At 51.9% G+C, this 21,342-nt stretch overlaps 1 protein-coding gene across 4 annotated transcripts in view; it reads right to left on the reverse strand.

The window, feature by feature from the left end:
- Positions 1–7,658: 7,658 nt before the first annotated feature.
- Positions 7,659–21,342, reverse strand: part of SYNDIG1 (synapse differentiation inducing 1) — a 200,446-nt gene continuing 186,762 nt past the window's right edge. For 3 of the 4 annotated variants that reach the window (XM_030915892.1, XM_030915894.1, XM_010361701.1), the window contains one exon: positions 7,659–8,844. In XM_030915892.1, coding sequence (XP_030771752.1) covers positions 8,686–8,844 — 159 coding nt within the window. In that variant the 3' untranslated portion in view covers positions 7,659–8,685. Of the gene's footprint in view, positions 8,845–11,103; positions 11,734–21,342 lie in introns of all 4 variants that reach the window. The other variant, XR_004052917.1, reaches the window with a different exon arrangement.

Raw genomic sequence — 21,342 nt, forward strand, 5'->3', positions numbered from 1 at the left:
AAACCTCCCCTGCAGACTCTGATAGGCCTTGTCCAACCTCTTTTCAAATGCAGTCCTCTCCTAATTCATGGGGAAGGAGTGGAAGGAACCATACTTTTTCTGTGAGCAGCCCTGCCCCATGGGTCTGATTTCTTGCCCAGAGCTTACACAGTGGAGAGCATGTGGTCCCCAGCCTCATCTAGACCACCATTCTGGAAAGGATGGCAAGGCTGCTGGTGATGCCTGTGCCCCACCTGGTTAGACCCTGATCCTCACACACAGTGGAATAGCTGGGGAAGGAGGCTCGGCCACCACCCAGCAGACTTGAGTCCCCACCTACCATGACCTGGCTGACTTGGGCTCATGCCCCTCCTGTGGGGCCCTGTCTCTGTCCTCTGTGGATGAAATCCACAGCCCTTTCTGGATCAGAGGATTTCTGGGAGTCAGTGATTGAGCGACACTGAAAGCTTTCTCTACAAAGCCCCAGGCCACCTCCAGTGGGCAGCTCTGGCTATTTCACTGCTCCCGTTTGACTGGAATTGGCGCACTGCTGATGACGGCAGGTGGAGGTGTGCACAGGGCAGCTGAAGCGATATTCGACTCCACAGGCTTCTTGCAGGGCTCAGAGGAGGGGTGGCTCCCTCGTTCCCTCTCTCTGCTTTCCCTTCCTCTCTTCAGCTAAACTATGATGGGGGCGTTCAGGGAAGCCCTTTCATAGGTCTGTGAGTGGATTCCAAGCGTACTTGGCAGGCTCCACCTGGGTGGTTCCTAATTCAGAGCCACTTTTCAAAATGTGAATGTTCGTGTTGCGAGTAACCAAGCCAGGTGGCATAGTGCAGGGTTTCTTAGCATTGCTGATGTTTGGGGTCGTCTAGCATTCTGTTGTGGGGGGTTGTCCTGGGCATTGTAGGATGTTGAGCAGCATCCCTGACTCTATCCATAAGAGGGGTAGTTGTGATAACCAAAAATGTCTCCCCAAACCTTCACAAGTATCTCCTGTGAGTGGGTACAAAGCTGACACCGGTTGCTGATTCCATTTGCTGTCAGACCTCGGTTATCCCTGACCGCAGGTGGCTCACCCAGGCCCCCGGCTTCATGTTCTCCTAGCCTGTGCCTTCCACATCAACCACTGCAATCATCACTTTCTTGTGAACTGGACTCAGATGAAGCCTTGGGGAGGGGGTTGTGGGGAGGTTCCTTTCATGTCTGAAAGGCTGCGCCTACTCCAGGGGAAGCCACACATTAGGGGAGGGCATTTGGAAGAAGCCTGACATTCCCAGCTTCTCTCCTGGTGCAAATCATCCTGGTGACACATATTCCCCAAAGAGGATGCTCAGTGCAAGGGGGAACAAAGCCAGGCACCCTCTGTGCTGGGGTCTCAGTGGGGTGAGACTCAGGGAGTGCTGTGGCCATCTTGCAACCGTGATTGTGGGGCACTGGCCTCACTGCCCCTTGGCTGAGCCCAAGGCAGGGTTTGTCACCCAGGGGTGTTGAGGAAAGCAGCCTTTTGAGTTGCATTTCAGATGCGGCACAGGACTGCTGAGAATATGAAGCAGACCAGTTTCCAATGCACTCTTCAAATTTAAGGTATGTATTATTTTTAAAGCACCTATTGTTTGAGAATCCACACACACCAGATGGAGAGTTGGTTTAGAACACCTGAACAGCTGGATTCTTCTCTTGGAGTAATAACAAAGCTTTACATTTAATTCCTTCCCATTATTCCATTGTGAACTAAAAGGAAGGGCAAGTGAGCCTAGTCTCTTTTCTACATTAAAGATTGTGGCGGGACAGTGACCATCCCTCATCGCTAATGACAGAAGAACGTCTTGAGAGAATAATGGAAGACTCACTCACTCACTGTGCTAAGCAGGAGAGGTCTCCCAGCTCCTCATCGGCCCTTTCGCCAACTCAGCCCTCAGCAAGTCGGAGCCCACCTTAGCAGATTCTTTCTACTTAGCAGGAACACTTCATCAGCCAATTCAGTAGAAAAACAGATGCTGCTTAAAATGTGCCAACTCTATCCAGGGAATGAAGACACTAGCTCAGGTGAGTTAGGGGAACTGAGACCATCTTGTTCCACCTGCAAATCTTGAACAGTTGGAACCCAAATATGGATGCTCTGGCATATATAGACAACAGATCCAAATCATTGTCCATTTTTTGGCTGAGTCATGAGTTGGACTCAGGTGTCCTAAGGTGTCATAAGCAAAGGTCGATGAGAATGGAGAGCGCTGGCTTAGAGCTGGAGGAGATGGTTCATATACCGTGATTTTGTGTCACCTCCCTGTCTCTTAAATGTCTTATTGCCATCTCTATGTATATTCAAATTTGCCCCCGAATGACCTGGTTTCAGTAAAAAGCAAAGCTCAGTCCCCTAGACGCAGTAGGAGGTGCAGGGGATATGCCCTCCAGGACCTATCTGGCACCTCCCAGAGCACCTCGTTTTCACTCAGCCTTGACTGACTTGAGTGTAGGCCCGGGTGCTGAATTCTCTCTGTCTGGGGCAAGCGCAGCCCTGGGCTCATTCTGTACTAGAGCAAAGGACATGAGGGTGATGGAGGAGACTGACAACATGCTCAGCTGAGGGGACACTTGTCTCGCAGTCTGGAGCCCAGATCCGCCACGTTGGCCCCTGCATTTTTGGGACGGGTGCAGTGGCACTGAGAAGCCAGGTCTGATGCCAGGGCAGCCACAGCACTTGTCTTGGATTGGAGCAGAGGCAGAAATCTCAAGAAGAGGTCAAGGCAAATATTCAGATCTAATCTGGGAACTGTGTGCCTGTGGCTCCTCGTTGTGATATTTGGACACAGCATGGTGACTGTAGGCACACATTAGGCAATGGAGTTGCCTGCAATGCAAGTCAGAGAGGGCCTTGGTCAGAATCAGGACAAAGACATTGTCCTTGTTGCTCCTAATGGCTTTAGCGCTGTGATGGAAAGGCCTGGAAGCGATGCTCCAGTTGTGCTGGAGTATGTGAGGAGCACACGAGCCTGCCCCAAGAGCCCTGGGAACCAGTCCGCCTTGGGAGCCCTGCACACCAGCCCGTCCTGGGACCCCACCCTGGGAACTCTGCACACTAGCCCACCCTCGCAGAAGCCCTGCGCAGGAGCCCACCCTGGGAGCTCTGCCCATGAACCCGCCCTGGGACCCCACCCTGGGAACCCTGTGCACGAGCCCGCCCTGGGACCCCACCCTGGGAGCCCTGTACACGAGCCTGCCCTGGGAACCCTGGGTACGAGCCTGCCCTGGGAGCCCAGCGAAGCTCTCCTGGATTCAGCCCTCAGCATTCCTCATTCTCTCCTGTGGAGCCTCTAGCATGTGCAGCTGTAGGCCCTGCGGTTGGTCTGTGGCCTCTGCTGGACAGAAGCGACCAGAGGCAGCTGTCAACAGTGCCTACAGGCCCTTCAGGTCGCCCTCGGGCCAGTGTGAGAGGCTCACAGTGGGCATCCTGGAGCGGGTGGGGGTCAGTGTCCTCAGTGTGAAGGCCAGGACTCAGCCCTGACTGCATGCTGTCGTCCTTGGGCCTTGAAAGCTTTCCTGAAGAAAGCTGTCCTACCCCATGGGCTTTCAAAACCAAACCAAACCAAACCAAACCAAACCAAACCAAACCAAACCAAACCAAACAGCAGCAGCAGGACCAGCAACAAAACCCAAAGGAACAAGCCCTTGACCTTTCTTCTAGAGTAGAGGCTGGTTTCGGCTCAAGCAAATACAGGTTTCCCTGCAGCATGAACTGGCCCTCTCCTGTTGTTTGGGTTTGGAAAGCCAAGCCCAGCCCCACCCACTGGGAATGTCTCCAGTCTGGTGCTTCTGCGTGGAGTCACCCACATTCACACCCATCTGCTTCTTTTCCACCTGGTAGATTTGGGCAAATCCTTAGAGCCCTCAGGGTCTTCCCCTGCCCGGTGGGGAGGGGTCATCCCGTTATGCATACCTGCCTGGAACTCCATCCCAGCCATCCCCATCTCCTCGTGCATGGGGCAGCTGTACTCAGTCTTCTCATTTCCCGGGACCCTGTTCTGGGGACCTTGTTCTGGGGACCCTGTTCTGAGGCCCCAGGCCATGCCCATCCCTCACTCCTGTGGGAAGGTGAAGTTGCCCCTGCGATCCTGAGTCCTGCTGCGCCTTAAATGCAGGGTCAGCAGATCCTGCCCCTTCTGCCCTCTCCCCACAGGGAGCTTTGACTCTTTCCTGTGAGGCTCAGGCGGTTGACAAATTCTTTACTCAGTGGACATGCTTGTTTGGCAGGGAGCCCACAGTCTGAAGACCTCCTGTGTCTTGGTCTAGCATCCACCGTTACTTTCAAAGATGAGCAGACTATTCAGACAACAGCATCAGGGGAGCAAAGCCCCCATCCCTTGGACAGCCAAGCTCACTCTGAAGAGCAGGGAAGAACTTCCAAGAGGTCATGGGGGTGGGGACAGCACAGCCACAGCCTGATGCCATTGATCCCAGTGTTATCAGCACAAAGCAGAGGCAGGGAGGCATCCCTAGATCGGAGGTGGGGTGGCTGTGATTTCCGAGGGTTCAGCCTCAGCTCAGGCTATGGAGGGACAGTTAATGGCCTATTGGCAAATTGGATCAACAGGTGTCAGCACGGATGGCAACTAATGCAGGTAGACTTTGAGCGGAAGAGGGAAGCACAAAAATGTCCTCATAAGGATAGGCGTTTCAGCCGGTCCACTAGGAGCCTCTGAGGGATGCTATAAACCTCAGGGGTCAGATCCTGAACTCAGGCCACGGCTCTGGAGGGCGGCTTTGGCCATGATCTCAGTGCAGGCTCCACTTGACATTGGTATCCAGGGCATGGGAGCGGCAATTGGTAAGCAGGAAGATTGCTCCACTGGTCATTTTAAATCCATAGGCTACTGCAGAGGGCAGGGCCATCTGTAGAGCTGGCTGAGTTTGAGGGAAGCCCTCTTCCAGCTCTGGAGGGGCTGGTCCTGGTGTCAGGGGGCCTGGTTCCTGGTTAGTTGTGTGGTCTGTCTGTGGCAGCTGCAGATGGCATGGTGACCAATGATGGGTCCTCCCCTACCATGTTCTCCTCAGAACTCATTGTAGTTCCCTGGGAATAGTTGGGGTATGACACCTGGTCAAGTCAGTTGGGACACTTGCTGAAGCTGGGGACGCCTGGGGAGGTGGGGGTACCTGGGGAAGTGGGGATGCCTTGGGAGGTGGGGTTACCTAGGGGAGTGGGGGTAGCTGGGGAGGTGGGGATGCCTGGGGAGGTGGGGACACCCAGGAAGGTGGAGGTACCTGGGGAGGTGAGGATGCCTGGGGAGGTGGGGGTACTTGGGGAGGCAGGGGTACTGGGGGAGGTGGGGATGCCTGGGGAGGCAGGGGTACCTGGGGAGGTTGGGATGCCTCGGGAGGTGGGGGTACCTGGGGAGGTGGGGGTACCTTGGGAGATGGGGATGCCTGGGGAAGGTGGGGGTACCTGGGAGGTGGGGGATGCCTGGGGAGGCAGGGCTACCTGGGGAAGGTGGGGGTACCTAGGGAGGTGGGGGTACCTGGGGAGATGGGGATGCCTGGGGAAGGTGGGGGTACCTGGGAGGTGGGGGATGCCTGGGGAGGCAGGGCTTCCTGGGGAAGGTGGGGGTACCTAGGGAGGTGGGGGTACCTGGGGAGATGGGGATGCCTGGGGAAGGTGTGGGTACCTGGGAGGCGGGGGATGCCTGGGGAGGCAGGGCTACCTGGGGAGGTGGGGATGCCTGGGGAGGTGTGGCTACCTGGAGAGGTGGGAGTACCTGGGATATAGGGATGCCTTGGGAGGTGGGGGGATGCCTGGGAAGGCAGGGACACCTGGGGAGGAGGTGGGGACACCTCCCTGCTGGGACTATTGGGAGGATGAGGCTAGGTCATGTGTGCCTGGCATAGCTGTGCTTAGTGGATGCCACGTGGGCCTAACAACAATGATGCAGGTTTAGGGAGGTGCAGGTTGCTCCAACACACTCGGAAGATGGCTCAGCTGACAGCAGTCACTAACACAGCCACTGAAGATGACCTTCAGTCACTTTCCCTGCCACCAAGGCCAAGCCAGTCGCAGGGCTGTCACACACTATGCCTAGCTGCCAGGTGAGCTGCTGGGCCCCATGGCTGCCTTCAGCTGGCCCTGTCCCCTGTGCCCACTATGACCATTTACACCCATAGGTAAAGCCCTTGAGAAAGACTCGGCAGAGCTTGACAACTTAGATAGGGCCAAACCCCTGGGAACTGAGGCTTTTCCATCTGGAAATACAGAGGCTGGAATAAGATGGGCAGTTGGTCTAGCAGAGGTAAAGTATCTGGCACTAAGGGCCTGGCTTAGGGTGACTGTGACAGTATAGACAGAAATGATGGGTGTGGATATACAGACAGGTTCTACTTCTTTACCACATCCAAAGGTATGCACCTTTAGGGAGCCTTTGAACTTAAAATGGATCATTTCAGGACAAGTACAAAGAAGCCCATTTGACACAATGGCTTGTGATAAATGAACCCTGAGAGATGGAGGGACACAGACCAGCCATGGGATAGCCCATCAAGGACATGATAGTAACTATGACCACCTGCTCCTGCCAGGAGCCATGGTCTGTGCCTAGTGCCTTCCCCAGCAACCCCACAAAATGGGCCTTATTGATTATCCTCTCCTAGAGACGTAGAGACGAAGCTCAGAGAGGTGTAGACTTTTTTTTTTTTTTTTTTTTTTTTTTACGAAGTCTTGCTCTGTCGGGCCCAGGTTGGAGTGCAGAGGTGCAATCTCGGCTCACTGTAACCTCCACCTCCCAGGTTCAAGTGATTCTCCTGCCTCAGCCTCCCGAGCAGCTGGGATTATAGGCATGCACCACCATGCCCGGCTAATTTTTTGTATATTTAGTAGAAACAGGGGTTTCACCATGCTGGTCAGGCTGGTCTCGAACTCCTGACCTCGTGATTCACCCAACTTGGCCTCCCAAAGTGCTGGGATTACAGGCGTGAGCCACTGTGCCCGACCGAGGTGAAAACCTTTACCCAAGATCACAGAGCTAGAAAGTAGCACAGCTGGATTCAATTCCAGGTTGGTTTGAACCTAAACCTATGCCCTCCATGGCAGGTGACTCTAACTCCTACAGGGGTGTGGGCTGGCTTCCCTATCTACTTCTTAGGGTTAAAATCCTATAGTCCCTGTGAACCATCCAGTGGAGACACATGCTAGATGGATCTCAAATTTGACCTGGGAAGACAGTGCTAATAATTTTCAGAATATTAAATGTTCAAGGTCAAGGAGGACAGTGTCAGGAAGAAGGATCAAACCCGTAGTCCTTATTCCAGGGCAGTGGTTCTCAACCTTGGCTTCACGTTGCAGTTACTAGGCCACATCTTGACCAATCTAGTCAGCCTGGGACTGACCCAGGCCTCAGGAATTTGCCAAGTGCTGCAGGCGGAGCCACTGTCCTGGAGAGGGGGGTCTCTGCGTCCACTGAGGGGATTAGGACGATCATATTTATTGGTGGAAACTGAAGCGGCAGGGACTTCGGTTCTCCTGGAGACCCCCCTACTATTTCATAGTGGAGGCCTGGGTGGCTCTGCAGTTCCTTAAACCACAGGGGAAAGTATAAATGAAACCCAACGACAGCTATTCATCAGAAAGAAAAGTCTTAAGCGAAAAAGCTAAAAGATAATTTTTTGTTAAGTAATGAACACTCGTAAAACAGCAATGAAATGGTATTAAAATGTCTGTGATTACTTATTTCTCAGCATTCGTCTGGTAACTTAAGCAGCATGAAGCAAGAGTTGCACTTTAAAAAATGACAAGAAAATAGCTATTCATTTAGTCGACAGAGTAAGGCCCATCTCGTTTCCAGGATCACTAGTTTCTGCTTATGACGGGGTGAGCATCCGCCAGCGCGGTGATTGGGAGGCGCCCCTGTGTCTTTACGCTGAGGCAGTGCCCACGGCTGCAGTGCCTCAAGTTTCTGGAGCAACCGCGGGGCTCTTTCTTGAGGAGTCTTGGGAGGGGCGGTGGCCTGCCTCCCCATCCTAGATCAGTGAGGTCCCAAGAGTGCGTATTGCTGCGGGGTAGCTGTGGAGTGTAGACACGTTCTGGAGTGGCTCGACATCTTGAGGCTGGGGTGGTGTGTAGGGAAAGGAACAGGGGCAGGTCCCGGGCTAGCTCTGCTTCCAGGGTCAGACCAATGGATCTGCAGAGCAGTGCAGCGGGGCTCCTGCCAGCCATGGTGTCACCTCTTTCTTCCCAGCCCCATTCTCATCTTGCAGGGAAGGCGTGTGGACTCAGAAGGGGCACAAAGGACTCCAGCAGGGCCACAGACAGAAGAGTGATGTGTCCCTTGTCCTCTGCCTATTGCACCGTGTTCCATAAAAAATAAACACTTTTTTGGACTGTTTGTATATTGCTCATGCGGTGGCACTCTGGGCACTGGCAGGCTGCAGAGAGCCACGTTGCCATTCATCCACCAGAATCCATCCAGAGACAGCCTTGCGGGCTGGGATCTTTGGAGCTTTCCTTTGGAAGCATTAGCAGTGCCCGTCTGTCTGGTGCTCTACACAGTGCTGTGAACATGAAATTAAAGGATAAAAACAAAAGAAATTCACGGGTAGGAAATCCCAGGGCTTCGCGGCGTCTTTTGGCAATCATTTGTACTGTACAGCGTCATGCGGTATGTCTGCTTCCTCCACGTCCACACAGACCTGGCCCCGGGCGCTCCCCCTCTGTTTGGAGGAAGCTCACAGGTGGTTGTTCTTGGAGAGGTAGGCGATAAGGGCCACGGCCACGCCCACATAGACGCCAGTCCCAATGGTGATGGACAGCACTGCCAGGAACAGGGCCCGCCGGGAGCTGGTGCTGGCCTGGTGCAAGTCCCCCTTGGCCACGGCTTTGTTGGTCTGCAGAGTTGGAGAAGAAAAAGGAAGTCATGGTAAGCAAGTTGGAACAAGCAGTGAATGGAGGGCTCATCTATGGCTGCTGATTCAGAAAAAGGCATTGTCGATGCAGAGAAGGCTGAGGGGGAAACTGTGCTCACACCTGCTATGACCAGGGCAGTTCTCTAACGGCAAGAAACGAATGTGGGGCTGGGATCTGCTGCTGTTCCCCCACAACTGCAGGGAAGACAGACTTCTTTTCTACTTGGCCCCAAGGGAATAAGAGAAAGCTGGGAGTAGCCCAACTGAGTTCCACCAGTGTGGGGTCTGGGATCTCCAGCACCAGTATTGAGGGATGGGCTAGATATGACTCCTCCAGTGCCGTTCTTTCTACCCAAGAATGGTGTGCTCATTTATTTGAATAACTCGTAATTTTCTAAAGCATATTTCTACCTATCTTGTTGAATCTCTGCTACCCACTGGAGGTGTGCAGAAGGCAATGACAGCTCTCATTTCCCCTAGAGAAACTCCGGCATAAGATCATGAAACCCACTGGAGAACGCCTGAGACCTTCCTCTTCAGCTGCCTTGCCTGCCGTGGCCATGAGTCATTCACTTCCTGACCGTCCCCACCCTGGACATGGCTGGCGTTAGTAAAATTCATCCATCAATAAAATCATTTGATATAAAACTAACAGCTATATTCCTTAGTGCTCAATGACATAACCAGGTGTTGGTGTAATCAAATTCATGATTCTTGGGGTCACGAGGAGATAGAAACATAGAGGTTTTGGAGGCCACCATGGAGGCACCACCGGAGTAAAATGGCTCATTTGGCAGATGGGGTGGGATGCTACCAAGGCACTGAGCCCTGGGAGCCCACGTGATGCTGAGGAGGGTTGACCCCAAGCCACCGGCGGGCCCCCTGTGGTCAGGACTACCCTGGCAGAATGTCCTAGCTCACTCTCATGGCTGTCTCCACAAAGCCAGATTTCTACCGGGTCCCATTTCCACCTAAGGTCAGTGACATTCCCAGGTTTTATAGGTGAGTATGGGAGTCTGCATGTCGTTCGTTCAAACACACCAGCTGAAACATACCAACACTTCTTCAGTGGACCAGAAAGGCTCACACTCAGAGATGACTCATGACATGAGCCTGCATCTTCCACGGTCTCTGAGCTCTGGAAGTCTGTGCCACGTGGGGAAGGGATGCCTGGCTTCCTTCTCACTCCCCTCGCTTTTGGATCCTAAAAGCTAGTTTTTGGTTTTTTTCCTCCCCAACTTTTTATCTTGGAACTGAGCTTGAGAGCTCACTGTGGACAATGCTGGAGGGAGCAGAGGTAAAGGGATGCAAAATGGAAGCCTCTCAGGACAATGAATGAATACATGAATGAATGAATGAACTTGCGATGAGCCCAGTCTGTTTCATGCAGCAGCGCTCCCACACAGGCCCACATCTTAGAACACAATTTCCTCTAATTGCCTTTCCTTAGCGCTAACTCAAAGAGCCATCGCTCATTAGGGTCATGGCTTTGTGTCCCTGCCATAATCACCAGCCTTAGTGCTATCTCCATGGCTACGCAAAGGGGTGTGGAGAGGAAGGCGGAGTCACTACAGCTGCCCGGGCACCTGCCAGCAGCATTCCCTGACCCCTGTGGGAACACCCATGCTGGGCTTCCTGAGCTCATGAGGGCTCACACATCTGAGTACCCACTTGTGGAATAGTTGCCTTCCTGCTCACTGGTAAGCTCCCCGAGGTAGAGCCCATGTCTCTCTTGTGTGTTGTGGTCTCCCTGGGGCCTGGGCTGGGCTCTGGGGGGATGGGAGGAATACGATACTTCTCTAACTGGGGCACAGTCCCAGTCTCTCTGGTGGTGTTGAGGAGGAAGGCAGTGGCATAGGGCTACCTGTTGACCTCAGTTCTGGCCCAACTCTGCAGGTTCTGCACACACACGCACCAGAGCTCTCATGCCCAAGCTGGCGTGTCTGCTTGAGAATCACATTTGTTCTTTATTCTCATTCTCCATGCTGGGGGAACTCAATCCACAGGTTTATATGTTTGGCTCTAACAAGAAACCTAGGGAATGTGGTGTGTTAGGGGCCGGATCGCTGGAGATGTCAGAAACAGCAAACAGATGCAGCCTTAGCAAGCAGGCTGCCTTCAGCAATGTCACTCGGCATCTGCGTGTCATAGAAGCCAGAGTTCCTGGGGTGCCCAATCCCACAAGGCAGAGACATCATTTACATCACAAAACACACAGCATGGTCTAATGAAGGTGATTACCTGACGTGAACCTTTTGTTTCAGAAAATGGATAACTGTGGCTGCGAAACAGCGTGCTCATTCCTTTGACAGGGTGCAAATGGGAAGACATGTTTCCATCCTGACGGCTGCTGGATGAAAGCTCCCGGCTCTTTGACAAGGGTTTTTGCTGTGCATGAGGGCAGGGCAACTTGACCTGAGTCCAAGAGTCTCTGAGCTGAAGGCAAGGCTTTGTGTGTAGGTGCAAAAAAGTTTGTCAAGATTGTTATTTCTTGTGGCTGGGCTTTTCCCTCCCTGCCCTCTTGCCGACAGGCTGCAAGTGAAGTTTGTGACTTTCTTTATTGGCCTTTCGTTGGAAAATAAGTGCAGGTGGTTAGAAAATGCAGGTGGTTGGGGAAGCCCCAAGTAGTGCCTGGTGCCTGCACCTTGTGCCAGCGGTGGGCTGGGGGTAGGGGCTCAGCAGGACCCAAAGACACTATTTCTGCACCATGAGGGCTCTTCAGAGAAAGCGTTTCAGCTCACAGCAGAGGCAGAGCCTTAACAGCCCAGGGCACAAGGGCTCATCATTGGGAACGCAGGAAGCAGCCAGGCTCCATCAGCAGGGCTGGCTGCAGGGCATCAGACACAGCCCCCAAGGGAGATGTCCTGCAACCTGAAACCCTCCAGGTGCTGAGCTCCTGCACAGCCTACATTGGAGCGTGATGTGTGCACTGCGGTTCTGGAATTGAAAGACCTGCTTTCTCTTCCCTAGTTGCAAAGATATGTAGAAGACCTGAATTTTAAATTGAAGAGCAAAAGGAAACATGTGCCATAGCAATGACAGTTACGGAAGCACCCCCTTCCAGTCCCTCAAGTGCAGTGCTGTTCACACTGAGGAAATAAAAGTTACAGAAGCAGAGGACAGACAGCCAGAACAAATGTGCTTTGGCTGAAGTTGTCACCATCTGAACTGAGGTCCAGCCACCTTGTACCACCTCTGGGTCACACATCCTTAGGTAGAATGGTCACTACCAAGTGGCCAAGTCAAAGGAACTGGTTGTCAAAGGACCAAGAGCTGTTGATCTACATGTAAAGGTCATGCTGCTCATGGTTTCGTGATGAGAAATGACCAGTTTGTGGAGGGACAAAGTCAATTTACGTTCCATAGGTGTTAGTGTTTAGTGCTGAAACCCCCTAGCAATTCTCTCTGGTGGAACCCCTGCCCTGCAGATTGGCCACATTTTGGGGAATGGTTTTATCTGAAGGGAGTGGCTTCTTGTGGAGGTGGCAGAGAGGTCTGGGAGTGGGTTCTAGGCCCTGCTTCCTTCTGATGCACCTGGTGGATCCAGGTCTTGCTCTAGTTGGGGGAGTGGCCAAGTTCCCTCGTGTCTCCCCTTCTCACGCCTACCTGAGGTCCCTGGTTTATCGAAGAATGTATCTTAGCACATGCTGGCATGCTGAAGGCCTGTCCCTCCCTCCCTCCTCCCTTCCTTCCTTTTTCCTCCTCTCCCTCCTTCCTCCCTCCCTCCTTCCTCCTTTTTTCCCTCCCTCCCTCTTTCCTCCCTTTTTTCTCCCTTCCTCCCTCTTCCCTCCCTCCTCCCTCCCTCCTTTCTACCTCCTCCCTTTCCTATCTCCTTCACTCTTTCCTCCCTCCTTCCTACCTCCTCTCTCTTTCCTCCCTCCTCCCTCCCTCTTCCCTCCCTCCTTCCTACCTCCCTTCCCTCCCTCCTTCCTCCATCTTTCCTCTCTCCTCCCTCCCTCTTCTCTCCCTCCTTCCTCCATCTTTCCTCCCTCCTTCCTCCCTCTTCCCTCACTCCTTCCTACTTCTTCCCTCTTTCCTCCTGCCTTCCTCCCTGTTCCCTCCCTCTTTCCTAACTCCTCCTTCTTTTCTCCCTCCTCCCTCCTTCCTTCCTACCTCTTCCCTCCCTCCCCCTTCCCTCCCTCCCTCCTTCCTCCATCTTCCCTCTCTCCTTCCTACTTCCTCCCTCTTTCCTCTCTTCTTCCTTCCTCTTCCCTCCCTCCTTCCTACCTCCTCCCTCTTTCCTCTCTCCCTCCTCGTTCGGTCTTCCCTCCCTCCTCTCTCCCTCCTTCCTCCCCTTTTCTTCCCTCCCTCCCCCTTCCTCCCTCCCTCCTTCTTTCTTCTGCTCACTTTCTCTGTAACAGGAGGTCCAGCTGGAAGCTCCACCCCAGGCTCCACATCAAAAGAGACACACCCTAGGATGGTGACAGGGACCTCCCCGCCCCCAACCCAGCAGCCTTTGCCTGTTTTCTAAATAAGAGAGCAGAACCAGCTTAGATGCCTCAAAGCCTGTGCCTTCACAAAGGGTTTGGAGGCTGAGAAGCATCTGGAAGGACTGACAGTTGCTCAGCCTGGGTTCCGTCCACAGAAGGCAGGCATTTGTTTTTCACTCAGCCTGCGGGGGTGCAGCTGCCACGGGACACTGTGGGCTCCATGCATGTCCAGCACTGCGGGCGGATGGCCAGCCGGTTCCTGCCTGGAGAGTCTGCAAGGCGAATGGCTGGCCAGCAGTCTCAGGGGTGGGGCCAGGAGGGTGCGGCTCTGTGGAGATGGCCAGGCCCTGGCTGGTCCAGGAACAAAGGCTGACGCGGTCCCTAGAGACCAGACATGGTCTTAGGTCCCGTCCAGTAGAGCCCAACTGAGGGGCAAGTGGAGGGACACACAGGGCCTGTGCAGCAGGCTGAAGCTGGGCATGTGAAGGTGAGTGTGGGCCTGAGAAGAACCTGCCAAATGCCCAGATGAGAAAGCAAGCTGTGTACGAGAGTACGAGCCTCCTGTGACAATCTGAGTTGGGGGCGACTGTGACGTCTCTGTCCCCTATCTGCTCCTGCCAACCACACCTTGTCCACAGGGCAGACACTGTGGCTGACAAGTGAGAAGGAGGAGGGGAAGAGAGGAGGCCCCTCCTCCTGAGGCCAGGCATGCTGTGTGTGCACACGTGCCCAACCCAGGATGCTTAGAACATGCATGGACCCTCCAGCAAGGCCAAGACACGGCCAACAGGCAATAGGAAGTGTCACGGAGAATGTGGGAAAACCAAAATTCCCCTGCACTTCTGGCGGGATGTAAATTCGTGCCATCACTTGGGGAAATGGTGAGCATTTCTTACAGCTGAACATATAGATACATTACACAACAACAATTCCACTCCAGTAAATGAGTGGACATTTATTTGTGTAAATACCCAACAACAATTATTCATGTGTTCACAAAACGCATCTGTAAGAATGTTCAAAGGAGTATGACTCATGGTTGCCCTGCCCTGGAAGCCCAATGAGTGCCAGTGATAGAAGGGCAAGCCGTCATGGCACCCAAATGGTCATGGAATAAATCTCAGAGTCACAGTGATGAACAAAAGAAGCCAGACTCGGCATCCTATTATCTACAGCACAAAACAGGCCCAAGTTGCATCTGTTGTTGGCGTGGAAACAGGTTCATGGATACTTCTGGGAAAGAACAGTAACTGGAAGAAAGCATAGTTGAAAAAAATCTACCTTACTTTAGAAATGAATTCTATCAATAATTAAATGAACAGATAAGAACCATCTACAGAGAATACAGAAACTCATTTTACAAAACTGGTAAAATCTTGATGCCAAAACCAGAGAAGAAAAGTCAGAGAAAGGGAAACGAGAGGCTGACTTCATCTCCAAACACAGATGCAAACGTAATTGTCAAGGGCAGGTGTTGCCCGGCTCCCTCTCCAGGCCTCTCCCCACCTCTCCCTGATTTTCACTTCGCTCTGGTTGTATTTGCAGTGGCCTTTTCATCACCCGTCACTGTTTTAACACTATTCATCTTCTGGGCCACAGCTTCTCCATGGTATCTTCCCAGCAGCCTTGCCAGGCAGCTGCTGAGGGAAAGGCTTCTGTCTGGGCCCTTGTGTCTCCACTCAGCACTCAGGCACTGCAGCGTTGATGCTAGCCTCTTTGCTGAATGCAGGACACATCACCCACACCTGGCAGTGCCCAGACAGGGCCCAGGGAGTGTCATTCATGACCACACGATGATGGGGACGGCAGGCTTTCCCCCTACCGTGTTCCCAAGGGTAACTCATGCTCTCCAGAAACATTTCCATGATGTGTAGAATCCCATGCAGGCAGGCCCCAAATCATGGCTGGCAGTCACTGGCTTTATGCAATCTACAAGCTACTAAGGAAGATAAAAATAGGCAAATCCAGAAAGGAATGAGTTATGTCCAATGCTTCTTTCTGTGGGCCGGTGACACCTATTAAAGGGAAGCCCTGTGGGCTCAACAGGGCATGGGGAGGACTTGGCTCCAGTTCTGGCAGTGTGTCACGCTCAGCAGGACAGCGTGGGAGGGATTGGCAGCTTCTTGGGTAACCCAGGAAAGGAGGGGGTGAGAGGAGCTGGAGACCGGGCAGTAGCTGGGGAGGGAAGGTCCACATCAGAGCCGTGCAGAGGCTCCTGGGGGACGGAGATGCTGCTTGACCGTGCCACCTGATAAGTCTACAGGGCTTGGCTCATGTTACTGCAGAACTGAATTTTAATATTATTTAATTTTAACTAATTTAAAAGTAAACAGTCGCCCGTGGCTGGGGGTCCCACACTGGACAGCATGGATCTGGGAGAAAGCAAGGCAGACAATCCCGCTGGGAGAAGAGCCTGTGGTGGTGCCCGAAATGAAGCTCCGGGCGTTTCCAGGCTGTGTGCTGGGCGGGCCTTCCCAGGCCCCTGGGAAACAGGCGTCACACCTGCATGCCTCGTGGGAATCTCTTTCACCTTCAGTGAGTCGCTGGGGTGGGGCCGGGGGGGTCATACTCCACACAGTTCAATGTCAGGGTGGACATAATGAAACAGCTGCAAGATGAAGGACATGGGGGTGACCGTGGGGGGGGGGAAGCCCCTTGAAACCTGCAGGTCACTGAGGGAGGGCTTTCGTCCTCGCAGGGCATGGCCAGAGCGCCTGTCCACTTCAGGGGTCCACAGTCTGCATGGAATCTGTCAAGGGAAGGGGCACCGGCCATGAGGGACCCAGTTCTCAGTGACCCCGCGGCAGAGTCCACTCCTCCAAGTTCCAGTCCCCTGCCACGTCACTACCTGCCTTTCCCTGAGACACCCTGGAGATGTCTGAAGTGCTGGACTCTGGGCTGTCTCAGACAGGCCAGGACCCACTGGCTGGCATTTCTCTTCCCTCTTCATGGAGTTTGCTTGTCCTTTGGCTAGAAATTATCCACTGTTGTTCGAGGTTTTGGAAAAATCATGATGTTTTCTGAGGGCTACCCAAGCTGCATTGTTTCTCCTGCAGTCAGTTTTTAGGAGCAAGGTCGATGTTTCCACAGTCTGCGTCGTCCATAGACCAGGGCCAGCACAGCTGGGGGTCCTCAGCAGTTACGCCCTCGCCAGACACCTGCCTCCCGAGATCTGGGACGGGCTTCTGCAAGACACTGGCTGGCTCCCGAACTATTTCTCTGGAAATGTATAGCATCACGGGTGTTTTATGGTTCATTTTCTTTCTAGTACCGACACCTGTCTGGCTGGATTACATTTCTTTGCATTATTGTAAAGGTTATTTCCATTATTTATCATCATCTAATGTTCGCCATGCAATGACAAAGTACTGAGAGCTGTACTCGACAAAGAGGCAGATTCAATATTCTTAATGCGGACAGTAAGAGAAACTGAACAGCAACTACAGGAATGGGAGGCTTCTCAGGCAAAGGGTCTTACACGCAGACCCCCCAACACACGTTTATTTCCTGCATGTTTTTAGGCCCAGGTCTATTTTTATGACCTCTCACCCTTGCCTTTTTAGTAACCCTTATATTTTAAGCCATAAAAAAATAAATCTTCTGATGTTAGTTAGGTCTAAATGGCAGGGAGGCGATGGACTGTGAAACCAAATGTACCGACTGTTGGTTACAACCCAACTCAAACACCAGAGGATGGCTGCGTCACCACCTGGGTGCTGGCACCGATCCTCTCCACCTCCTGCTGGTCTGAATCACTACATCCAAGGGAGGGGACTTCCTCACAGGGAGGCGTCTTGAGTGTCTTTGTCCTCAAGGCCAGTCCCTTCTGTGGATCTCAATTTAAAGACATCACCATATAACAACATCATAAACATAAACAGGAACTGCAGCCGCTGGGCCAGGCTGCTGCTGGACGGGGGAGCTGCTATCATTTACTCCATTTGCTGACTGTGTTCGGCCCTCCTTGCAATGCTATAAAGGAATACCTGAGGCTGATAACTTATAAAGAAAAGAGATTTAAGTAGCTCATCCTTCTGGAGGCTGTACAGGAAGCATGGCGCCAGCATCTACTCCGCTTCCGGGGAGGCCTCAGGGACTTTTCACTTATGGAGGAAGGAAAACTAGGAGCAAGCCTGTGACAGGGCCAGAGCAGGAGCATGACAGCAAGGGAGAGGAGGGGCCACACACTTTTACTCAACCAGATCTCAGAGCACTCAGTGTCTTGAGGACAGCACCAAGCCATGAGGGATCTGTCCCCGTGACCCAAACAGCCCCCACCAGGCCCCACCTCCAACACTGGGGGGTACATCTCAATATGAGATTCGGAGGGGATAAACATCCAAACGGTGTCACTGGCCTCTGGCCCTGGCCAGGGAGAAGCTGGCCTTCGTTTCTCACAGATTCAGGCTTAGTTTGCCTGAGAGGGAGGGGGCTGCGGGGCTGGCACTGCTCAAGTGAGAGCACGCAGAGCTCAGGAGGAAGCGAAGCAGAGATGGGAGCCCCTGAGGAGGGCGAGGGGCACTCGTGATCTGGTCCAAGAAGTGGATTTCTGTGTCTGGGTGGCTTCAGCTAGGTCCTACATCCTGGTGGCCTCTGAATGCTAACGGGGCTGCCCATGATGCTTCACCTTCCTCCAGGTGAGTAGCTGGATCCACCCCAGCAGCCCACCCTCTGCAAACGCCTCCTGGCCCTCCTCACCAGTGCCCCTCAGCACGCCTGCTTTCCTCAGGGCCCCACGGGGTCCAGCGTGCAGGCCGTTTAGGAATAGGAATGATCCTAAAATCATGAGATATTCTATTATTACATCAGAATTACAGCTAGAATCTGTGGGACTGACAACTGTCACTCTCCTTATTCGTCAGATCCAAATAGCAGTAAATGGTCACACACTTTATACTGGTTTTTCCTGTGCCCTTCATTCTTCTTTAAAATGTGATATGTATCTCCCATACGACTGTATACCATGTGGAACACTCATAGAGAAGTGCTCTGTGCATCAGTACACAGCTTGGGGAAGGCCCACCACATATGTAACCAGCATTGGCACTAAGAACAGCACCATATAACCCCCAAGGCCTTCCTGTGCCCCCTCACTGTCCCTCATCCTTAGCGGTTCCCACTTTGCTGAATTACAACAGTCCAGATTCTGTTTGTCTGCTTTGGTACGCCCTATAGGTCCCATAGTACACGCATGATGGTGTCTGACTCCTCTGCTCTGGGTGTGAGACTCACCCCTGTGCGTGCAGTGATGGACCATCCGTTCACTAGGCTCTTGTTGCAGGAATGCACTGCAGTCTATTCGTCCATTCCCCTGTGGAAAAGCATCTGAATAGTTTCTAGTTTTGGGCTATTATGGATAGCTCTGCTATGAACATTCTAGTCTTTTTTTTTTTTTTTTTTTGATGAGTATATAGATGTATTTCTGCTGGCTATATATAGCTAGGAGTAGAATTGCTGATAAGTGTATGTATATATTTAGTTTCTAAAATAATTTTTATTATCAAAGGAGTATGTTCACAGTGTTTGGTAAAATACATGGCACCAAAAGATGTACAAAATAAAACACCAGCAGCAATGTCTTTGGATACTTCTCTACCTCTGAGGCTCTTTCTCAAAGACACATTTTGAACTTTGTTAGTGGATCCATCTGGTATTTACTTCTTTCTTAAGGAGTTAAGCATATTTAATTTCTTGATTTATCAATTTGTCAGCTACCTATCACTGACCGACTATTGTGGTGGATGAAGAGTTCACTTTCTTGGAAACCTCTGTCCCCATCCCCTTTGTCACTTCTCCTTTCCTTCATCCCCTAATATGGTCATTATTTTGACTACGTACGTTATGTTCACTGCTAAGCCAAGTGCACTGGTTTATGCCTCTTTTCTTCTGGCTTCAGTTGCTGTGGTTTTTACCACATCCATTAACACCCTCTCAATACAATTTTTCAGGCTATAATCAAACATATCAGATGACCTATTAATTCCTTCTTATTTCCTGGGACCACACTCCTGGTGTTCTGCTCCATTGAAGTTGATTGCTCTTTAATGCCTCACCTTGGAAATTCCTTTTGCTTCCCTTTGACGTTACAGTTTTCATTTCCTAGATCTCAGGTCTTGTCTCAGGAAAACTTGTCCCTGCAACACACACCATGGAAGCTTTCGGAACATCAGTGCGTGGGAGGCAGTCTCTGCATGCCTGGAATGGCCATATTCTACTGCCACATTTGACTGACAGTTTGGAAAAGTATAGAATTCCACTTTGGAAATGATTTTTCCTTGGACTTCTGAAAGCCTTGCCCCATACTCTTCTCACTTCCAATACTGTCAACAGGTCTAGCATCATCTTTATATCCCTTCACTTCAACAGATCTAGCATCATCTTTATATCCCTTCACTGCTGCAGCTGCTGCTTCTCTCTAGAAGCTCTGATGGAGTCCCCTGCCACCTAGGTGTTCTAAAATGTTGATCTGAAGGGCTTTGATGTTCAATGAATTCTCTAACCCATGCTTGCTTCTCTCCTTCCTTCCTTCCTTCCTTCCTTCCTTCCTTCCTTCCTTCCTTCCTTCCTTCCTTCCTCCTTCGCTCCCTCCCTCCCTCCCTCCCTGTCTCCCTCCCTCCCTCCCTGTCCCTCTCCCTCCCTCTCTTCCTTCCCTTCTTTCTTTCTCTCTGTCTTCCCTTCTCTTGCTTGCTTTTGTCATTGTCCACCTCTTCCTTTTGTTGTACTTTATGGGACATTTCCTCAATCGTTCTCCAAGCCTTCTATGGGATAGTATTTGGGTATCATATTCCTTAATTTTCTTTTGTTTACTCTTTTTGTTTGTTTACTCTTTTTGTTCTCTCGCTTTTGCTTTTACACAACTTTCCTTTTTGGTTTCAGGAAGTTGATTTCATTCCTTATCTCTCTGAAAATATTAACTGTATAGATTTTTTGAAAGACACTTTCTACTTCCTGCATTGTCTCTCTATCAATCAGAATCCTTCCCTTGACCCTCACCCATTTGTTCAGGTCTCTCTCTCTTTTTTTTTTTTTTCATGGTACAGGTGTTCTCAAGTGTCAGGAAATCACTGGCTATTATTTAACATTGAGGATCACCAACAGGCTAATCAGATGCTCTGCATATATGGCACTGATTAACTGGTGAGATTTTCCATAGTATTGATTAGGCTGCAGGCTGTCTCTTAGATTTCTTTAGCTTCTGTACAACAGCATACATTGTACATTGGTCTTTTCTCTGGGGACTGTTATAGGCTGAATTTTGTTTCCCCAAAATTATATGGTGAAATCCTGGCCCCCAGTACCTCCGAATGTGACTGTATTTGGAGACAGGGTCTTTAAAGAGGTGATTAAGTGTAAATGGCATTGTTAGGAAATGGCATTGTTAGGACGGGCCCTCATCTGACATGCATGGTGTCCTTACAGGAAGAGATGACGTGGACACAGAGGGATGACCCCGTGAAGCCGTGACAAGAAGGCGGCCACGTGAAGAAGAGTGGCCTCAGGATAATACAGCCCTGCCAACCTCAGGCTTCCAGCCTCCAGAGGTGACAGAGTTAAATTTCTGTTGTTTAGTCACTCAGTCTGGCATTTTGTTATGGTGGCCCTAGAAGACTAACATAGAGACATTCACTTTCTCCAGGGATGAATCCCCCAGCCTCCTGCCTTGGGGAAAGACCCAGGGGGGCTAAGGAGCACTGTGGCCTGGGCATTGGAGTGGCCAGGCCCCACTGCTCACCACGCTGTGGACTGTGGTCTGCCTTCGCCCCCCTCGTGCCCCGAGTCACCGAGGCTGGAGGCATTCTGACTGGTCTCCTGCTGGGATGAAGAAATGTCTGCCACTGAGCCCTGAAGATGGGAGACAGGACTGGGTGCTTTACCAAGTACAACTTAGAAACGCACTGCTTTCAGGTGGATGTCTTCGCCACGTCTTGCCTCACACCTGGAGCTCCCCAGCCCTGCCTCCTCACGTTGATGGTGGAGTGGACTGGCTGATTCCTGCTGCTGTTGTCACAGGGGCTTGCAGACTCAGCCACACTGCACAATCACCACTCCT

This window comes from Rhinopithecus roxellana, chromosome 13 (genome assembly GCF_007565055.1).
Source record: "Rhinopithecus roxellana isolate Shanxi Qingling chromosome 13, ASM756505v1, whole genome shotgun sequence".
Taxonomy (NCBI): Eukaryota; Metazoa; Chordata; class Mammalia; order Primates; family Cercopithecidae; genus Rhinopithecus; species Rhinopithecus roxellana.